This window comes from Tachysurus fulvidraco, chromosome 3 (assembly GCF_022655615.1).
Source record: "Tachysurus fulvidraco isolate hzauxx_2018 chromosome 3, HZAU_PFXX_2.0, whole genome shotgun sequence".
In the NCBI taxonomy this organism is placed as follows: Eukaryota; Metazoa; Chordata; class Actinopteri; order Siluriformes; family Bagridae; genus Tachysurus; species Tachysurus fulvidraco.
The window spans coordinates 32,083,890-32,098,387 of record NC_062520.1 but is presented as its reverse complement, the minus strand read 5'-3'; the positions used below and the strand labels follow the sequence as shown (position 1 = coordinate 32,098,387).

Genomic DNA, 14,498 nt, shown 5'->3' with positions numbered 1-14,498 from the left:
AGAGAGAGAGAGAGAGAGAGAGAGAGAGAGTAAATAGAAACTCAACCCCACGTCCTAACATCCTGTCCTAACTACAAGAAAATGTACAAGTGAAAAATGAATGTACAAAATAAATGTACAATTTGTTGTCATGCCAGTAAATCTCATTTGGAATGAGAGAGAGAGACAGAGAGAGAGAGAGAGAGAGAGAGAGAGAGAGAGAGAGAGAGACAGAGAGAGAGAGAGAGAGAGAGAGAGAGAGAGAGAGAGAGAGACAGAGAGACAGAGAGAGAGAGGTAAAGTGATAACTGCACAAAGAGAGATATAGATATAGACTGACAGTTGGCTTGACAGACAGATAGATAGATAGATAGATAGATAGATAGATAGATAGATAGATAGATAGATAGATAGATAGATAGATAGAATCTGAAAATATATAAAATAGTTATATAAGAGACATTGAGACCGATCTCTTCTTCCTGACGGACACATATCTTAACCAATCACAGAGAAGGGGAGGAGCTTGACAGTCAGGGGGATGTGAGCAGCCAGCCAGACACGATCTCTATCGCATCCCGCACCTCCCAGAACACCCTGGACAGTGACAAGGTGAGCGCAAAGACACACCCACAAACTGAAACACAACCACGTCACCGGCATGGATTTATCACAGGATTATTAAAAACAGAAAAAGAAAAGCAACTCTGCTGGAAAGGAAGTGAAAAATCTGCTTCGGTGATGTGCATGAGCTTCCAAAACCTGTCGAGTTTCCCCTCGGACGTCACTCATGCTAGCACAGAAACCCGTAGTCACATCTATATCATATCCTACAGCGTGATTCAGTGCAGGCACCGAGACATTTCTGAAACATGGACGCATCTTAATTCTACACCATATTTAGATTTATTGGGCTAAAAGGTGACTTAGTTCTTTACATGTTCACAATATACCAAGCTGCAGTCAGTTAGCGAGCGAAGCACCTGGAGACCAAGTCGCTGCCGTCGCTGGAGTTCCTCCTCACAGCACAGACGTTCCTCCACCCACTCTCTGGCTCAGCTCGCCTCTCCCACAGACTTGTTTTTGTCACCCGATCGCCATCGCAAGCCTTCCATCCAGCACACACACACACACACACACACACACACACACACACACACGGGCATGCTCAGTTTCCTGTCTGCACAAACTTAATTAAATGCACACTTACACACACTTACACACACACACACACACACACACACACACACACACACACACACTATGCAGAGTTACATTTCTCTACACACTTCACAACCTTTTTCGTGGAGAAAAGAATCAAATTCACTGATTCAAACAGTGAATCTTGCTTATGAACAAACCAGAATGATAATCAAATAACGAATCATTTCCGTGACCAAAACGATTCACTGAACGAAGCAAATGATTCATTGACTCAAACACCAAATCTTCTTCCTGAATACAAGAATAATCTGAGATCATTTTATTTGTACGTATTTAGCTCAGGAACAAAACCTGCACTCGGTCGTGGACAAAAGTATACATTAACTCAGACAATGAATCGTGTTGGGAAAACAAGAAATGATTCTCTGATATAAACACTGAATTTAACAAAACGATTCATTGAATTCAAAATGATTCGTTGAATCAAACATTAAATCCTTTTTATGAACAAAATGATTCACTGATTCGAACAAAAAATGTCATTTGTAAATGATCAGATTTACTGACTCACCATCACCTTAACCCAAAAAATGAAAGGAAAGGAATGAATTAAACTTAAATATCATGCAAACGTCTGAATCGATCATGTACAACACCTGTAAGGAGATCACCAGGTCTGAGTAGTGAGCTCTGTTTGCACTATTCATACACAGACACACACGAGGTGAACAGGTCAGAACCGGCCGTGTACGTCACAGATGCACGGTTTTAATTAGTCTCCCGCTCCTTTAAATGGCTCTACCGTCTCGGGAAGCGTGCGATGCTGTCGCTGCGGCGACGCTGAGAAGTGTCATCATCAGCCTCAACAGCATGCCGGAGGACCGGGCAGCGAGAGCAGATGACGGAGAGGAACGCTGTGTTCCTTTTGTGTTTAGCCGTCTGTCACTACTTACAGTAAAAGGAGTATAAGAGTAGATATTAAAGCTGACAGGATTTTTTTTGTGATATAAATAATGTGGAACACAGAAGGTGAAGATATGGAGTGTAATGGCTCAGCATCTGTGGCACACCTCCTCTGTTCGCTGGCTATGCCACACTACCAGTGGGTATGTGATCGACTCGTATCGATTGACGGATATATTTTTGTTTAATTCATTCGGTCTTATTATTTACCAAATTATTTATTGTACAGGTGCAGAGCATGATGAATAAACCGGTCTTAATAGGCTCATAGATTCTGTATAGGGTTATATACAGTACGGTAGGAGTGAAGTATAGTGGCTCCATGCTATAATGTGTAATATGGCATACGGAATATGGGTTTGTTTTTAAAAGAGGAAACGATGAAGTATTTTTGGGAGGATTTGGAAAGACGTTCATGGAATAATTCATCAAAATGTATCATATTTACATAAATTTCCTGCTTAGTCCATCAGCCTGGATATGCAGCATGATGTCCACGCTTTAGTTTTGTTCTAACAATATCTCGATATATGATCCATATGTCATTTATTCATCTTCTCTAACTGCTGCTCAGGGTCATGGTGGACCCAGAACCTCTCCTGTGACCTCTGAGTGCAGGGCAGGAAAACAACATGGATGGATCTTCGGTCCATCACATGGCACCGTGTTCACACTCAATCACACCAAGGGGTGGTATACAGTACAGTACTGTAGAGTAACTAATGCACCTACCTACATGTAGGAGGTGGAAGAATTCCAGAGAACCTGCAGGAAACCTACGCAAACAAGAACGTTCAAAATTCCACACAGACACTGACCTGAGATCAGGACTGAACCTGCAGCAACATTTTTTTTGCTATAAATTGTGATGAATCTCACTGTCTTCCACAGCTGTCTGGTGGCTGCGAGTTGACCGTGGTCATCCACGACTTCATGGCCAGTAATGGCTCGGAGCTGAGCGTGAAGCGAGGTCAGACCGTGGAGGTGCTGGAGAGGTCTCTTGACAAACCTGATTGGTGCCTGGTGCGCACTACCGACCGCTCGCCCACCCAGGAAGGCTTGGTACCCAGCGTCATGCTCTGCATTGCCCACTCTCGCAGCAGCATGGAGATGGAGGGGATCTTCAACCATAAAGGTAAGATAGATGGAGTTATTTCAAGGTATATGTTTCTAAATGATGGGCTTCAGGCTTTAAAACTTTGTTGCCAGGTTGTCCAATCTTATCCTCAAAGTTCTATCCAAGAAAACTACACTAAACTACACTTGTATAGTCAGTTGATCTGCATCAATACCAGCCGCCACACGGGACATTTGTCGACTCCCCCTTGCTTTATTGGCATTTTATCAAATCTGGCGTGAGACGAATTTCTCGACTCGGCTTCGTGGTGTTTGATGTTCCACACTATTGACCCTAGAATGGCTTCTGTATGGTCCAGTCTTGAGAAAGTATTTCATTCCCTACCCCCGAGGGGCTTTCCACACAGACACGTCCTTACTGGTGTAGGAGGATTCCAGCTGTTTCGAGGATGACTCAGAATGATAACCTTTAGTTAGTTGCCTGTTAATTCAGTGTTGGTTTAAAACTTAGGATCAGTGGATTGTGGAGTCTTTTGGTGTATGTTGTACTGTATATCTTAAATGAAAAGACTTCCAAAGTCTTTATAAGTAGGGAACAGATTAAAAATTCTTGCTCATACTAAAGGAAAGGAGTTGAGGTGGGATTTTTAGCAATATTATCAGCTGTAAAGTCTTGAAGTGGAGGTAGTGGCAACATTAATGCTACCTGTGTGAGGGTAATGACATGAACATTTTCTGATTGATTCATTCAGTCTGAAATTTCACAGCAAATCGTACTCGATAGCGCTCGAGGATGTCCTGCAAGTCTACCGGAAAACGTGTGAGACGGGGCAAGGGGCGGGGCTTCCGTCAGATTTACCAATAAACTGACAGTCATTCCAGATATGTCAATCGTCTTACCGTAGTCCGAGTGAACGTCACTGATACACACGATACCCGGAATTTGTGAAATTTTTAGACTACACTATTATACAGAAGAGAACGCTAGTCTCACTCACCCTTAGTCATAATTCATCACTATACTGTAGTACACTCTGAAGACTTTGGGTCACGTAGCAACATGTGGCATCCATCAAACAGCTCCTGGGTATTTCCGACAATCCAGAAGGTCAAAAGACAGAATGGCAGATTTTATATATATATAAACCACAAGTCCCAGTACGATTAGAGCGGTGTACTGTCACGTCGGTGACTCAGTACATCGCGTAAAGCACTCTGCTTGCTCAGGCTTTTCTAACAAAGAGGAAGTCAGGTGCATTCATTGGCACGGTTACCAAGCGTAGGCGACTGGGGTCAGCTTCAAAGGGATGACTGGACTGTCATTGTAATGAAGCTATTGCGAGTAAGGTTATTTCTATTCTTTGTAGAACACAATGTGGAAAATCATCAAGGTCTGACTAAGAGCTCGTTTCCCATTTATAGGAATATTCTAGCAGCGAATGTTGGATCATTATTCATCCTTTTTCCCATCTGTTCACTGGGTATGTCGTGAAGTATGATGTGGTTTTCTATATCGTTAATTAGTGAATATTTGTAATGGTATGTTTATTGTTAACATTTTGAAAGATAATGAAATAATATAAAAATAGATTCGTAGTTTCAATTATGCCACCCGCTAATTTCCTGATAACTATAAAATTCATTCATTCATTCATTCACTCATCTTCTACCGCTTATCCGAACTTCTCGGGTCACGGGGAGCCTCAGGCGTCATCGGGCATCGAGGCAGGATACACCCTGGACGGAGTGCCAACCCATCACAGGGCACACACACACTCTCATTCACACACACACACACACACACTACGGACAATTTTCCAGAGATGCCAATCAACCTACCATGCATGTCTTTGGACCGGGGGAGGAAACCAGAGTACCCGGAGGAAACCCCCGAGGCACGGGGAGAACATGCAAACTCCACACACACAAGGTGGAGGTGGGAATCGAACCCCCGACCCTGGAGGTGTGAGGCGAACGTGCTAACCACTAAGCCACCGTGCGCCCCCTAACTATAAAATTTCTGATTTTAATTTGTATTACATATTTAAAAGAGGCAGCAAATATATCTTACATTTATTTCCTTTCTCCCCGTCCCTCTGTCACGCATTGGAATGTCTTAATTGGGGAAAACACTAATGGAAAGATCCAGAAACTCAACACCGTGGCAAAAAAGAGTCCTGGAAGAAGGTATTGAGATACAGATCCAAGCCATATGAGAAAATATATATATATATGCCACAGGAAGTAAAAGTAGGGGAAGGATTTTAAACAGTTAATCAGTGGAGTCTTGTGGGGTTTTTACATTATGTGGACCAGAAGAATCGAAGATCGAGCATTGAGTAAAGTCATGATGGTGCTGGTTAGTTTCACAAATATCACACCTGTAAAATGCAACAAACAACTCGTGGAATCTCGAGCGTTTGTCGGCCTCGCAAGCCGTCCGTGACTCGTCTGTATAATTAACAACCACCGTACAACCCCGAACGTATACAAGGCATTTCAACGTGTAATTTTATCTTTTACTTTTGAGTCACCCTGTGCCTTCGGCTGCAGGACCAGAGAACTAATGTTGCCCCGGTTCAGGTTCTCATTCCATCATAGAAAGCCTGTATATCTTTTGCCTCCAGTCGTGAGAAAGGTCACACGTCGCAATCTCTTAGCAAGGGACAGTAAGTATTTATAGAAAATGTAAAAAGAGACAGTCCATAGATGTGAAATATCAAATAGTCCTGTCCTTCTCGACAGCTGTCGTGTAGCAGTGTGTGATTCGTGCTAGTCGCTCTGTGGAACCAAAGGCGAATCCTTCCGTGAATCTTGATCGGTGCTGGAAGGAGTGGCAAAAGAGCCTTGTGTGTCTTCATTGAGCAACAGGAAGAAGCCCTACTGGCCACAGCCCAGGCACTGGAACCAGCCAAACACACCCTTCAACAAGGGGACCTTTGTATTCCTCACTATGCCATTACTATATTCCTGCACTAATCGGCCATCACTCATCAGAGAGGCACTTGTCTGTGTAGGTAAAATGCTGATGTGACCTGATATTACCCAAACCTGCCAGTCGTACCCTAGTCTAGTGCTCAGCGACCTGCCATCTGGCTAAATAAGAACTTTATTAGAAAAGTCAGTGAGTATTTAAAAGACTGTAACATTTCTGTGGCGTACTAATAAATTACTTTACTAAGGTTTGATTAAAACCTATTAAAATGTTGCTCACATAATGTTCCCATGAACACGATGGAACTATCCTCAGAGACGCCCCAAAGCCGACGCATCTATGATTCCGGACTCGTCGGTATGGAAAACCCCAACAAACCGGGGTTGGACTCTGGGCATCTCTTTCTCTTGAATGAATTTTTCTTCTTTGCGTTGTTGGTTCTTACAACTAAAGATTTTGTAACAACATTATGGGAACATCTACCAATGATCTCCGAACACCTAGAACATTCTTTGATCTGGGATCAGATCAGAACTTATTAGTGGAGGGTTTTTAAGGTTCTCCTTGTAACCTTCTACACTGACAGGACTGTCCTCTTCCGGGACGTTTCACAACGTTATACTGACGGGTTTAGGGAAGATATTAAAGATTTTTATAATAAGTTTTTAATATTTTTATAATAATAAAATAAGTTACGTCCAGAGTGGAAAGTGTCTTGCTTTTCCTGTCCTTTTCTTCTTATCTTCTTTTCCTTCAGCAACTGCCTCCTTCTCTCTACCTCCCTCCCTTACTCCCTCCCTCCCTCCCTCCTTTTCCTACCTCCCTCCCTTCCTTTCTCTCTCTCGTTCTCTCTCTCTCTCTCTATCCTTCCCTCCCTTAGTTTCTACACTCAGCACACTCTTTCACCTCGCTCTCACATTTCCTTTAATCCTCCATCCGTTGTGACAGGAGATTTTCAGTTTGCCGTTAAACCATTTACTAGACACTGCACACACACACACACACACACACACACACACACCTCTTTTGAACATGGCACACAGCCTGAGCTCACTTTTATCCTTAAGTCCCATGTATCATATGAAATCTACGAGTGGACACACTGAAAATTGCAAGGTCTGGCTCCTGGATTTGGGTAAGTACCACAGACTTGACAGCTCAGAGTAATTCTACCTTAGTATCACATTATTTCTTAATTTATCTTCTACCACCGGTGTGTTTAATGATGTTCTCGATCTTATTTGGACTGATGACTAAATACAGGAACCTGCTTTATGTTATAGGTTTTCTTATAGAACTTTATTTGGAATTGATCTGTTATTTATCCCCTCTTTTCCGTTTGCCCCACGTTCTCACCTATTATCGTTGTTAGGCTTGAAGTACCTCCAGGGGCTCTATGGTACATTCCTTGCATTGCTTTCTACATCCCTGTTTGTGGCACTTACACTAAGTTTGGCAGGCATTCTCAGACAAACCAATTGTTTTCGCAGTAACTGAAAAAAATCGTACGTTTGTCGGTTTCTCTTTTTATTTAAAGGCCACATAAAAACAACGGAATAAATCAACGTCACAGATGCTCGTTTATTTGCGGCTCACAGATTAAGTAACTGGGTCATCTCTGTTGATGCATCGTGGGTTGCTCTCCTGCTTTTGCATAGAGAACACTAAAGTCAGGATTAAAATGGTTGCACTCACCCGTGGTGTATTGGGTTGTCTTAGGAAAGTCCAAAGGAAATGAAGCAGACATCTTTGTATAATCGAGAGACTGCGAGGATTTAAGACTGCTAAGGACCTGACCTTGTTTCACACCCCACAGGACAAGAATGTGTCATGACTATTGACTACCTCGTAAATCGAGGTGGAACAGACAAGACAAGTCCCTGCATCATGTTAACATGAAGCTTTAAACCAGGGACTTCAAAGGAGGTCAGTCCTCATCAAAGGACGGCACTGAAGGAACACACATCACTTCACCTCGTTAGCCAGTAATGTTAAATATAACATAACTAAATGATCCATGCTCGGTCCTGCATCAGTACTCGGCTGAATCGACAGACCTCCCTGCACTAATCACGCTTTTCTGTAAAGGTGTTCAGCGAAAGAAAGTCTGTAGATTTTTATGTTACTACGGCGGAATACCTACAAGCCAACATCTGTGCTTGACGAACACATTTGAACCAAAACAACAAGTTTTTATTTTGTCTGCTTTCTGATTTTGTCTTTGTGTTTGTCTGCAAAATTTGTACAAACAAACAGCGATTAAACACACGAATATATGCATCTTCAACTCAGATTTTAGGGACGCACGGTGGCTTAGTGGTTAGCACGTTCATCTCAGACCTCCAGGGTTGTGGGTTCGATTCCCACCTCCACCTTGTGTGTGTGGAGTTTGCATGTTCTCCCCGTGCCTCGGGGGTTTCCTCCGGGTACTCCGGTTTCCTCCCCCGGTCCAAAGACATGCATGGTAGGTTGATTGGCATCTCTGTAAAATTGTCCGTAGTGTGTGAGTGTGTGTGTGAGTGAATGAGAGTGTGTGTGTGCCCTGTGATGGGTTGGCACTCCGTCCAGGGTGTATCCTGCCTCGATGCCCAATGACGCCTGAGATAGGCACAGGCTCCCCGTGACCCGAGACGTTCGGATAAGCGGTAGAAAATGAATGAATGAATAAACTCAGATTTTAATCAGATACCAGCTGTTTGAGTGTCTAAACACTTATTGCGTCACCGACGTCAGTGTGAACAGAGATCAGTCGAGCGAAGATCCGACCGACGACGAGGCTCATGACTTTTAACTCGAGTGATAAGACAGAGTTTGATAATATTGGTCCTCAAATTGAGAACTCGTTTCCTATTGATGAAAACTTTTGGTAAACCTTGATACTTAAGTACTGTATGATAAGGGGGAAATCTAAGACCCTTATCATAACCACCGTTGCTAATAGTATAAATTGTCCCAGTATGGACAGGCTTCTGTCACTGACCTTTAAAACGTTTGGTAACGAAAAGAGCAACTGTTTTGCTTCTATTGTCAAAATGTTAGCTTGTTCGTAGAGCAGAACACACAAGCTAATGGAAAGAAACAAAAATGACTCTCGTATCATGTGACACTAATTAGAAAAGTCTTCAAACTGTTTATTATTATTAAGTGTTCTGAAGGCAGATTACGGAGATGTTTGTTTCCTGGTTATGTTCTAACGTCATCTACGTCATTATTAATCGTGAAATACATAAAGATTGTTTGGTAGCGTACATCACATAGCTTCAAGATGTGGTGGGTTTCGTTAAAATGTGATCAGTTTGGAACACAGAAATACAATATTATGAGAAATATAGCTATCATTTAGTTCTTTCCTGCATCTGAAAAGGACCAGTTCCTGCTGACTGATTAAAGCAGACTGATGGAAGAAGCGCTCATTAACACAGATATGAATAGAGGCGTTTGTTTCTCAGGTCACTGCATATGCCACACCTCTGGACGGGAGTGAAGGACATCCTTTTTCTTGCATACTTTGATGCATTCTAGGTGTTAACACACACACACACACACACACACACACACACATGCACAGACCTTAAATGTGTTGGTGATTGAAGTTTATAACTTTATTGCTCATGCACTAGGGACTATTTCCATAAAGAGTGAATGAACATCTCGTGTCACCATAGAAACATTTTTACCCCAATTTTTTTTAAATACGTTTGTGACGCAGCTGCCATAAAAGTACACTGTAAAAGAAAAATATGAGAAAAAAGCCCATTAATATACTGTAAATCATGCCTTTGGAACTACCGAGAGCTGCTTTTACAGGAAATAAATCAGCATTTTGAGATCCATCAGATTTGAGCATTCGGCTGTACTGCGGTATAATGCGACGCTATAATCTGCGGTACAATGCGATGCTGTAATCTGCAGTGCAATGCGATGCTGTAATCCAGAATAAAATCCTGCTCGGTATAAAATAAACACTGCTCAGTGTAACAGTGTGTAATGTTATAATAGTTGTGATGGCATTGACTCACCTCGAGCTGGATATAAGTGCATGTGACATTCTCTACAATGGGTTTCATTTGTATTGTGGCAGATGTTTGTGTGTGTGTGTGTGTGTGTGTGTGTGTGTGTGTGTGTGTGTGTGTGTGTGTGTGTGTGTGTGTGAGACAGTTCAGAGGTTGCTGTTGCAGAGGTCAATGCAATGTTTCAAATCACAGGGTACAACAGCTGAAAACATATTGTCACGTCAGCCTCTGTTTTTTTTACCGACCGTAACTGTCAAGTGTGCAATGCAGCTATAAATCCAGATCAGTGTTCACTGTGCTGTGCTGTGGTTCGCCTCACACCTCCAGGGTTGGGGGTTCGATTCCCGCCTCCACCTTGTGTGTGTGGAGTTTGCATGTTCTCCCAGTGCCTCGGGGGTTTCCTCCGGGTACTCCGGTTTCCTCCCCCGGTCCAAAGACATGCATGGTAGGTTGATTGGCATCTCTGGAAAATTGTCCGTAGTGTGTGAGTGTGTGTGTGAATGAGAGTGTGTGTGTGTGCCCTGTGATGGGTTGGCACTCCGTCCAGGGTGTATCCTGCCTCGATGCCCGACGACGCCTGAGATAGGCACAGGCTCCCCGTGACCCAATTATCCATGTTGAGAAACCATGCACATTTCACACTCCATGTGTAAAGACCCTTTTAGCAACCATCCCAGAAATAAAGCTCCCAGTTATCAACTTCCAAAAAAACACAGGTTTATTTGAGATCTGTGATTTTAGCAGAGATCACAGAGTTCGGTAGAATGCAGAACGACTTACACAAGCTTTACATAAGGTTCAGGTTTGTTCAGCTCAAAGGCTGCAGCAAAAAAAAAATCTCCCTTCTGAGAAGAGGTAGAAAGAGAAAACTGTGCAGTCAACTAAAAATAGCAGGGCGGTGTTTGGTTCAGCGTCTCTGGCATCAAAGCCTACAGTCTAACACTAGTGTACGTACCGTGTATGAGAAGACGTTTGGGGCGTACTCTTAAATATTCATTCAATAAAGCGGCTTTAGATATACAGTATGTGGGTCTAGATCTAGATCCCTAATGAGCAAGCCAGAGGTGACCTTGGCAAGGAAAAACCTCCTGAAAACACATGAGGAAGAAAACGTGTCTACAAACTCTCGAAGGGTCTCGATACCGTTCAAGAACTACTGTATGTACTGTACTACAGGGATGTGGTAGCCTAGTGGTTAAGGTGTCGCGCTACCAATCGGAAGGTTGTGAGTTCCATTCCTACATCCACCAGGTTCCCACTGCTGGGCCCCTTTGCAAGGCCCTTAACCCTCAATTGCTCAGTTGTATAAAAATGAGATTTAAAAAAATAAAATAAAAAAATGGAAGTCGCTCTGGATAAGGGTGTCTGCTAAATCCTGTAAATGTAAATGTATGTTGCACTGTAACCATGACAACAATCAGAAATAACAACTTGAACACAGACTACAGTTTATATATTTACTTAGTCATTAGTCATGGGTTATGGTTACAGAACAGCATAACACCCTTTGTATCATTTCTTTAATGTTATCCTAGTGATATGTGGTGGGTGGAACTTCTTTTAAACACATATTCAAGCTTGAATATCTGCCATTGGGGGGGGGGGTGTGGATGCACGGTGGCTTAGTGTTTAGCACGTTCGCCTCACACCTCCAGGGTTGGGGGTTCGATTCCCACCTCCGCCTTGTGTGTGTGGAGTTTGCATGTTCTCCCCGTGCCTCGGGGGTTTCCTCCGGGTACTCCAGTTTCCTCCCCCGGTCCAAAGACATGCATGGTAGGTTGATTGGCATCTCTGGAAAATTGTCCGTAGTGTGTTTTGTGTGTGTGTGTGAATGAGAGTGTGTGTGTGTGTGCCCTGTGATGGGTTGGCACTCCGTCCAGGGTGTATCCTGCCTCGATGCCCGATGATGGTATCACAGGCTCCCCGTGACCCGAGAAGTTCGGATAAGCGGTAGAAAATGAATGGATGAATGAATCTGCCATTTGTATGCATCTCATGTATACTCAATAATACTGCATAACACAAATAATATGAATGCAGTGTTTAAATCGCACCATATTCACCCCTTTTATACTTGTTTCCAGACACCCTCTCTGTGTCAAGTAATGAAGGTGGAATATCAGGCAGCGCCACCCTGCAGCCAGGGCACCTGCATGGCTCCCCCGGTGCCAAGCGTCCCGGAAATACCCTTCGCAAGTGGTTGACGAGTCCAGTAAGGCGTCTTAGCAGCGGTAAAGCAGATGCACACGCTAAAAAACTCGCACATAAGCACAAGAAGAACCGCAAGAGTGGCGAAGCACAAAGGGACTCGGACGAAAACGCAGCGACGCCACAAGACGAGACTGTCGAGGAGGTAAGAGGCCAAGACAGAAATGAAAAGGCATGTTGCAAATAGTCTGTTTTTAATTCATCTAAGATTAGAAAAGGTTAATGATTAGATTTCCAGAAAAAGAGACTGGGTAATCTTTAGAATGTCTGTAGAATAATATGTAAAATACATCAAATGTCTAGGGGGCAGGACTCTTAAGGGACTTCATTCAATTACCTTTTGTAAAATTATATCAGGGCACAGGGGCCTAGTGGTTAGCACAATGCCCCGCACCTCTGCGGTTGGGTTCTGGTTCTTGCCCATGCTTTGGCTACTCTAAGTTTTCACCACAGTACAAAGACATTTGTCTTTTGCCATCTCTAAAATTGCCCGTAGTAAGTGAATGGTTGTGTGATTGTGCCCTGCGATGGACTGACACCTTGTTTGGAGTGTTCCGTTATTAGGGACTGTATTTTCTAGGGCTTTTTTTTATATGAAATATTCAAATAGCATAAATCCAAATTTGATTTAAAGCACAAATCTCATTTTCCTTCTCCTTTTATACCTCTACAGAGGATGAGATACGAGGGCCTGAGCAGCGGCACACTTTCCAAGTCATCATCTTCGGGCATGCAGAGCTGTGGGGAGGAAGAGGGTGAAGAGGGTCCCGATGCTGTGCCGTTGCCACCACCGATGGCCATCCAACAGCACAGCCTCCTCCATCAGGACTCGCAGGATGAAAAGGTAACGCACCTCTCCTCCACCTCTAGCACTTATTAAGCTAATAAGGATTTAATGTGTTGCAATACCAACATACAGAATTCTGACATGTTTAGCGAGTATATCACTAGTGAGTGTATGTGTACATACTTAGGGAACTGATAAAGACTAAGTCAATTCAGGCTGATTTCTCTATTGTGGATAGACAGCAGAGTTTAAGTTAATGGTTGTGACGGTTTTTCCCAAACACGGGCTAAAACTTTTAACTTTTTAACTATTTTTTTTTTATCTTTTTCTTCATATACTATTGACTTTTTGTCTCTTGTTTGTTATCCAGTTTTATCTCACAACATTTGGATGATTGTTGTTCTGTCTGTTTTGTCTCAGTTTCCATACCTCTCCATGTAGCTTCCTTTTCCAGCAAAGCCAGTCCCTTAATCCCGTATTCCTTTCATTTCTTTAAATGCCTTGATTTTCATGATTTTTTTCCCCTTTCCTTTACTCAAATGTTGCTTGTTTGAATACTCCATCAGCCCATTGACCCCAGTTTTGATTGGTCAGACCTGGTCACAGCCAAAACTAAACCCTATTGGACAAAATGTCCCCTTCCCTTTAATGGAGTATTTCAAGCATGTACCACAAGCAGGAAATCATGTTTGCTACCAATACCTGTATTTCCATGAACCTAAAAACCTTTGAAATCAAGCCCCAACCTAAACCTTGTACAGTAATTGACACCTTATTGGCTAACAAGTCTCGGACCCAGCCACTGTCCCACCTTGATGAACTGCAACGGTGAGAATTTGTTTACTCTGGATTAATAAAAGTCCACTAATTCTAGCTGTGTATAGCGAGTTTGATAAACATGATGAACTATTACGAGAAATTGTTTGTTAAGTGTAATGCCAATGGCTGTTGGAGACAGAGGTTCCGATCAGGTCAGCGACCTCTATTACCCCCAAGAAGCTAATATTAAACGATACGAATTCATTAAATTAGTAGTCGGATGTTCACACTTAACTGACTGATCCCAAACCCTGCCCAAACTTGTTACTGTTGATATCTAGGACAGGTCAGGTTTCTTTAATACGCACCTTCTACAAAGAATAATTGATCTGTTTTAAGGCTAAGGGTTTAAAAATAGACAGTGCCATCTATATCTCTGGCAAAGCTAACCATAGCAAGAAATCCAAGACAGCAAAAGTGTTTACTTTCAAAATGACAGCTGCCCTGTGAGGCTGGTTGTCAAGTGTATCTGCAAAAGTGCATGCTTACCCCCTCAGTTTGTAGCTGACACATGAACAACTGAGCAGACAGAACAAACTTTAGCCAGGTTGTC

At 42.8% G+C, this 14,498-nt stretch overlaps 1 protein-coding gene across 6 annotated transcripts in view; it reads left to right on the top strand.

Moving 5' to 3' along the window:
- The window catches only part of LOC113662748 (triple functional domain protein-like), a 107,246-nt gene that overhangs the window by 75,013 nt on the left and 17,735 nt on the right, over window positions 1–14,498 (top strand). For all 6 annotated transcript variants that reach the window (XR_007140172.1, XM_027177825.2, XM_027177827.2 and 3 more), the window contains 4 exons: window positions 492–591; window positions 2,998–3,241; window positions 12,216–12,484; window positions 13,013–13,183. Coding sequence is in view for 5 of the 6 variants with exons in the window: in XM_027177825.2 (XP_027033626.2) it covers window positions 492–591; window positions 2,998–3,241; window positions 12,216–12,484; window positions 13,013–13,183 (784 nt within the window). In the remaining variant the exon portion in view is untranslated. The remainder of the gene's footprint in view (window positions 1–491; window positions 592–2,997; window positions 3,242–12,215; window positions 12,485–13,012; window positions 13,184–14,498) is intronic.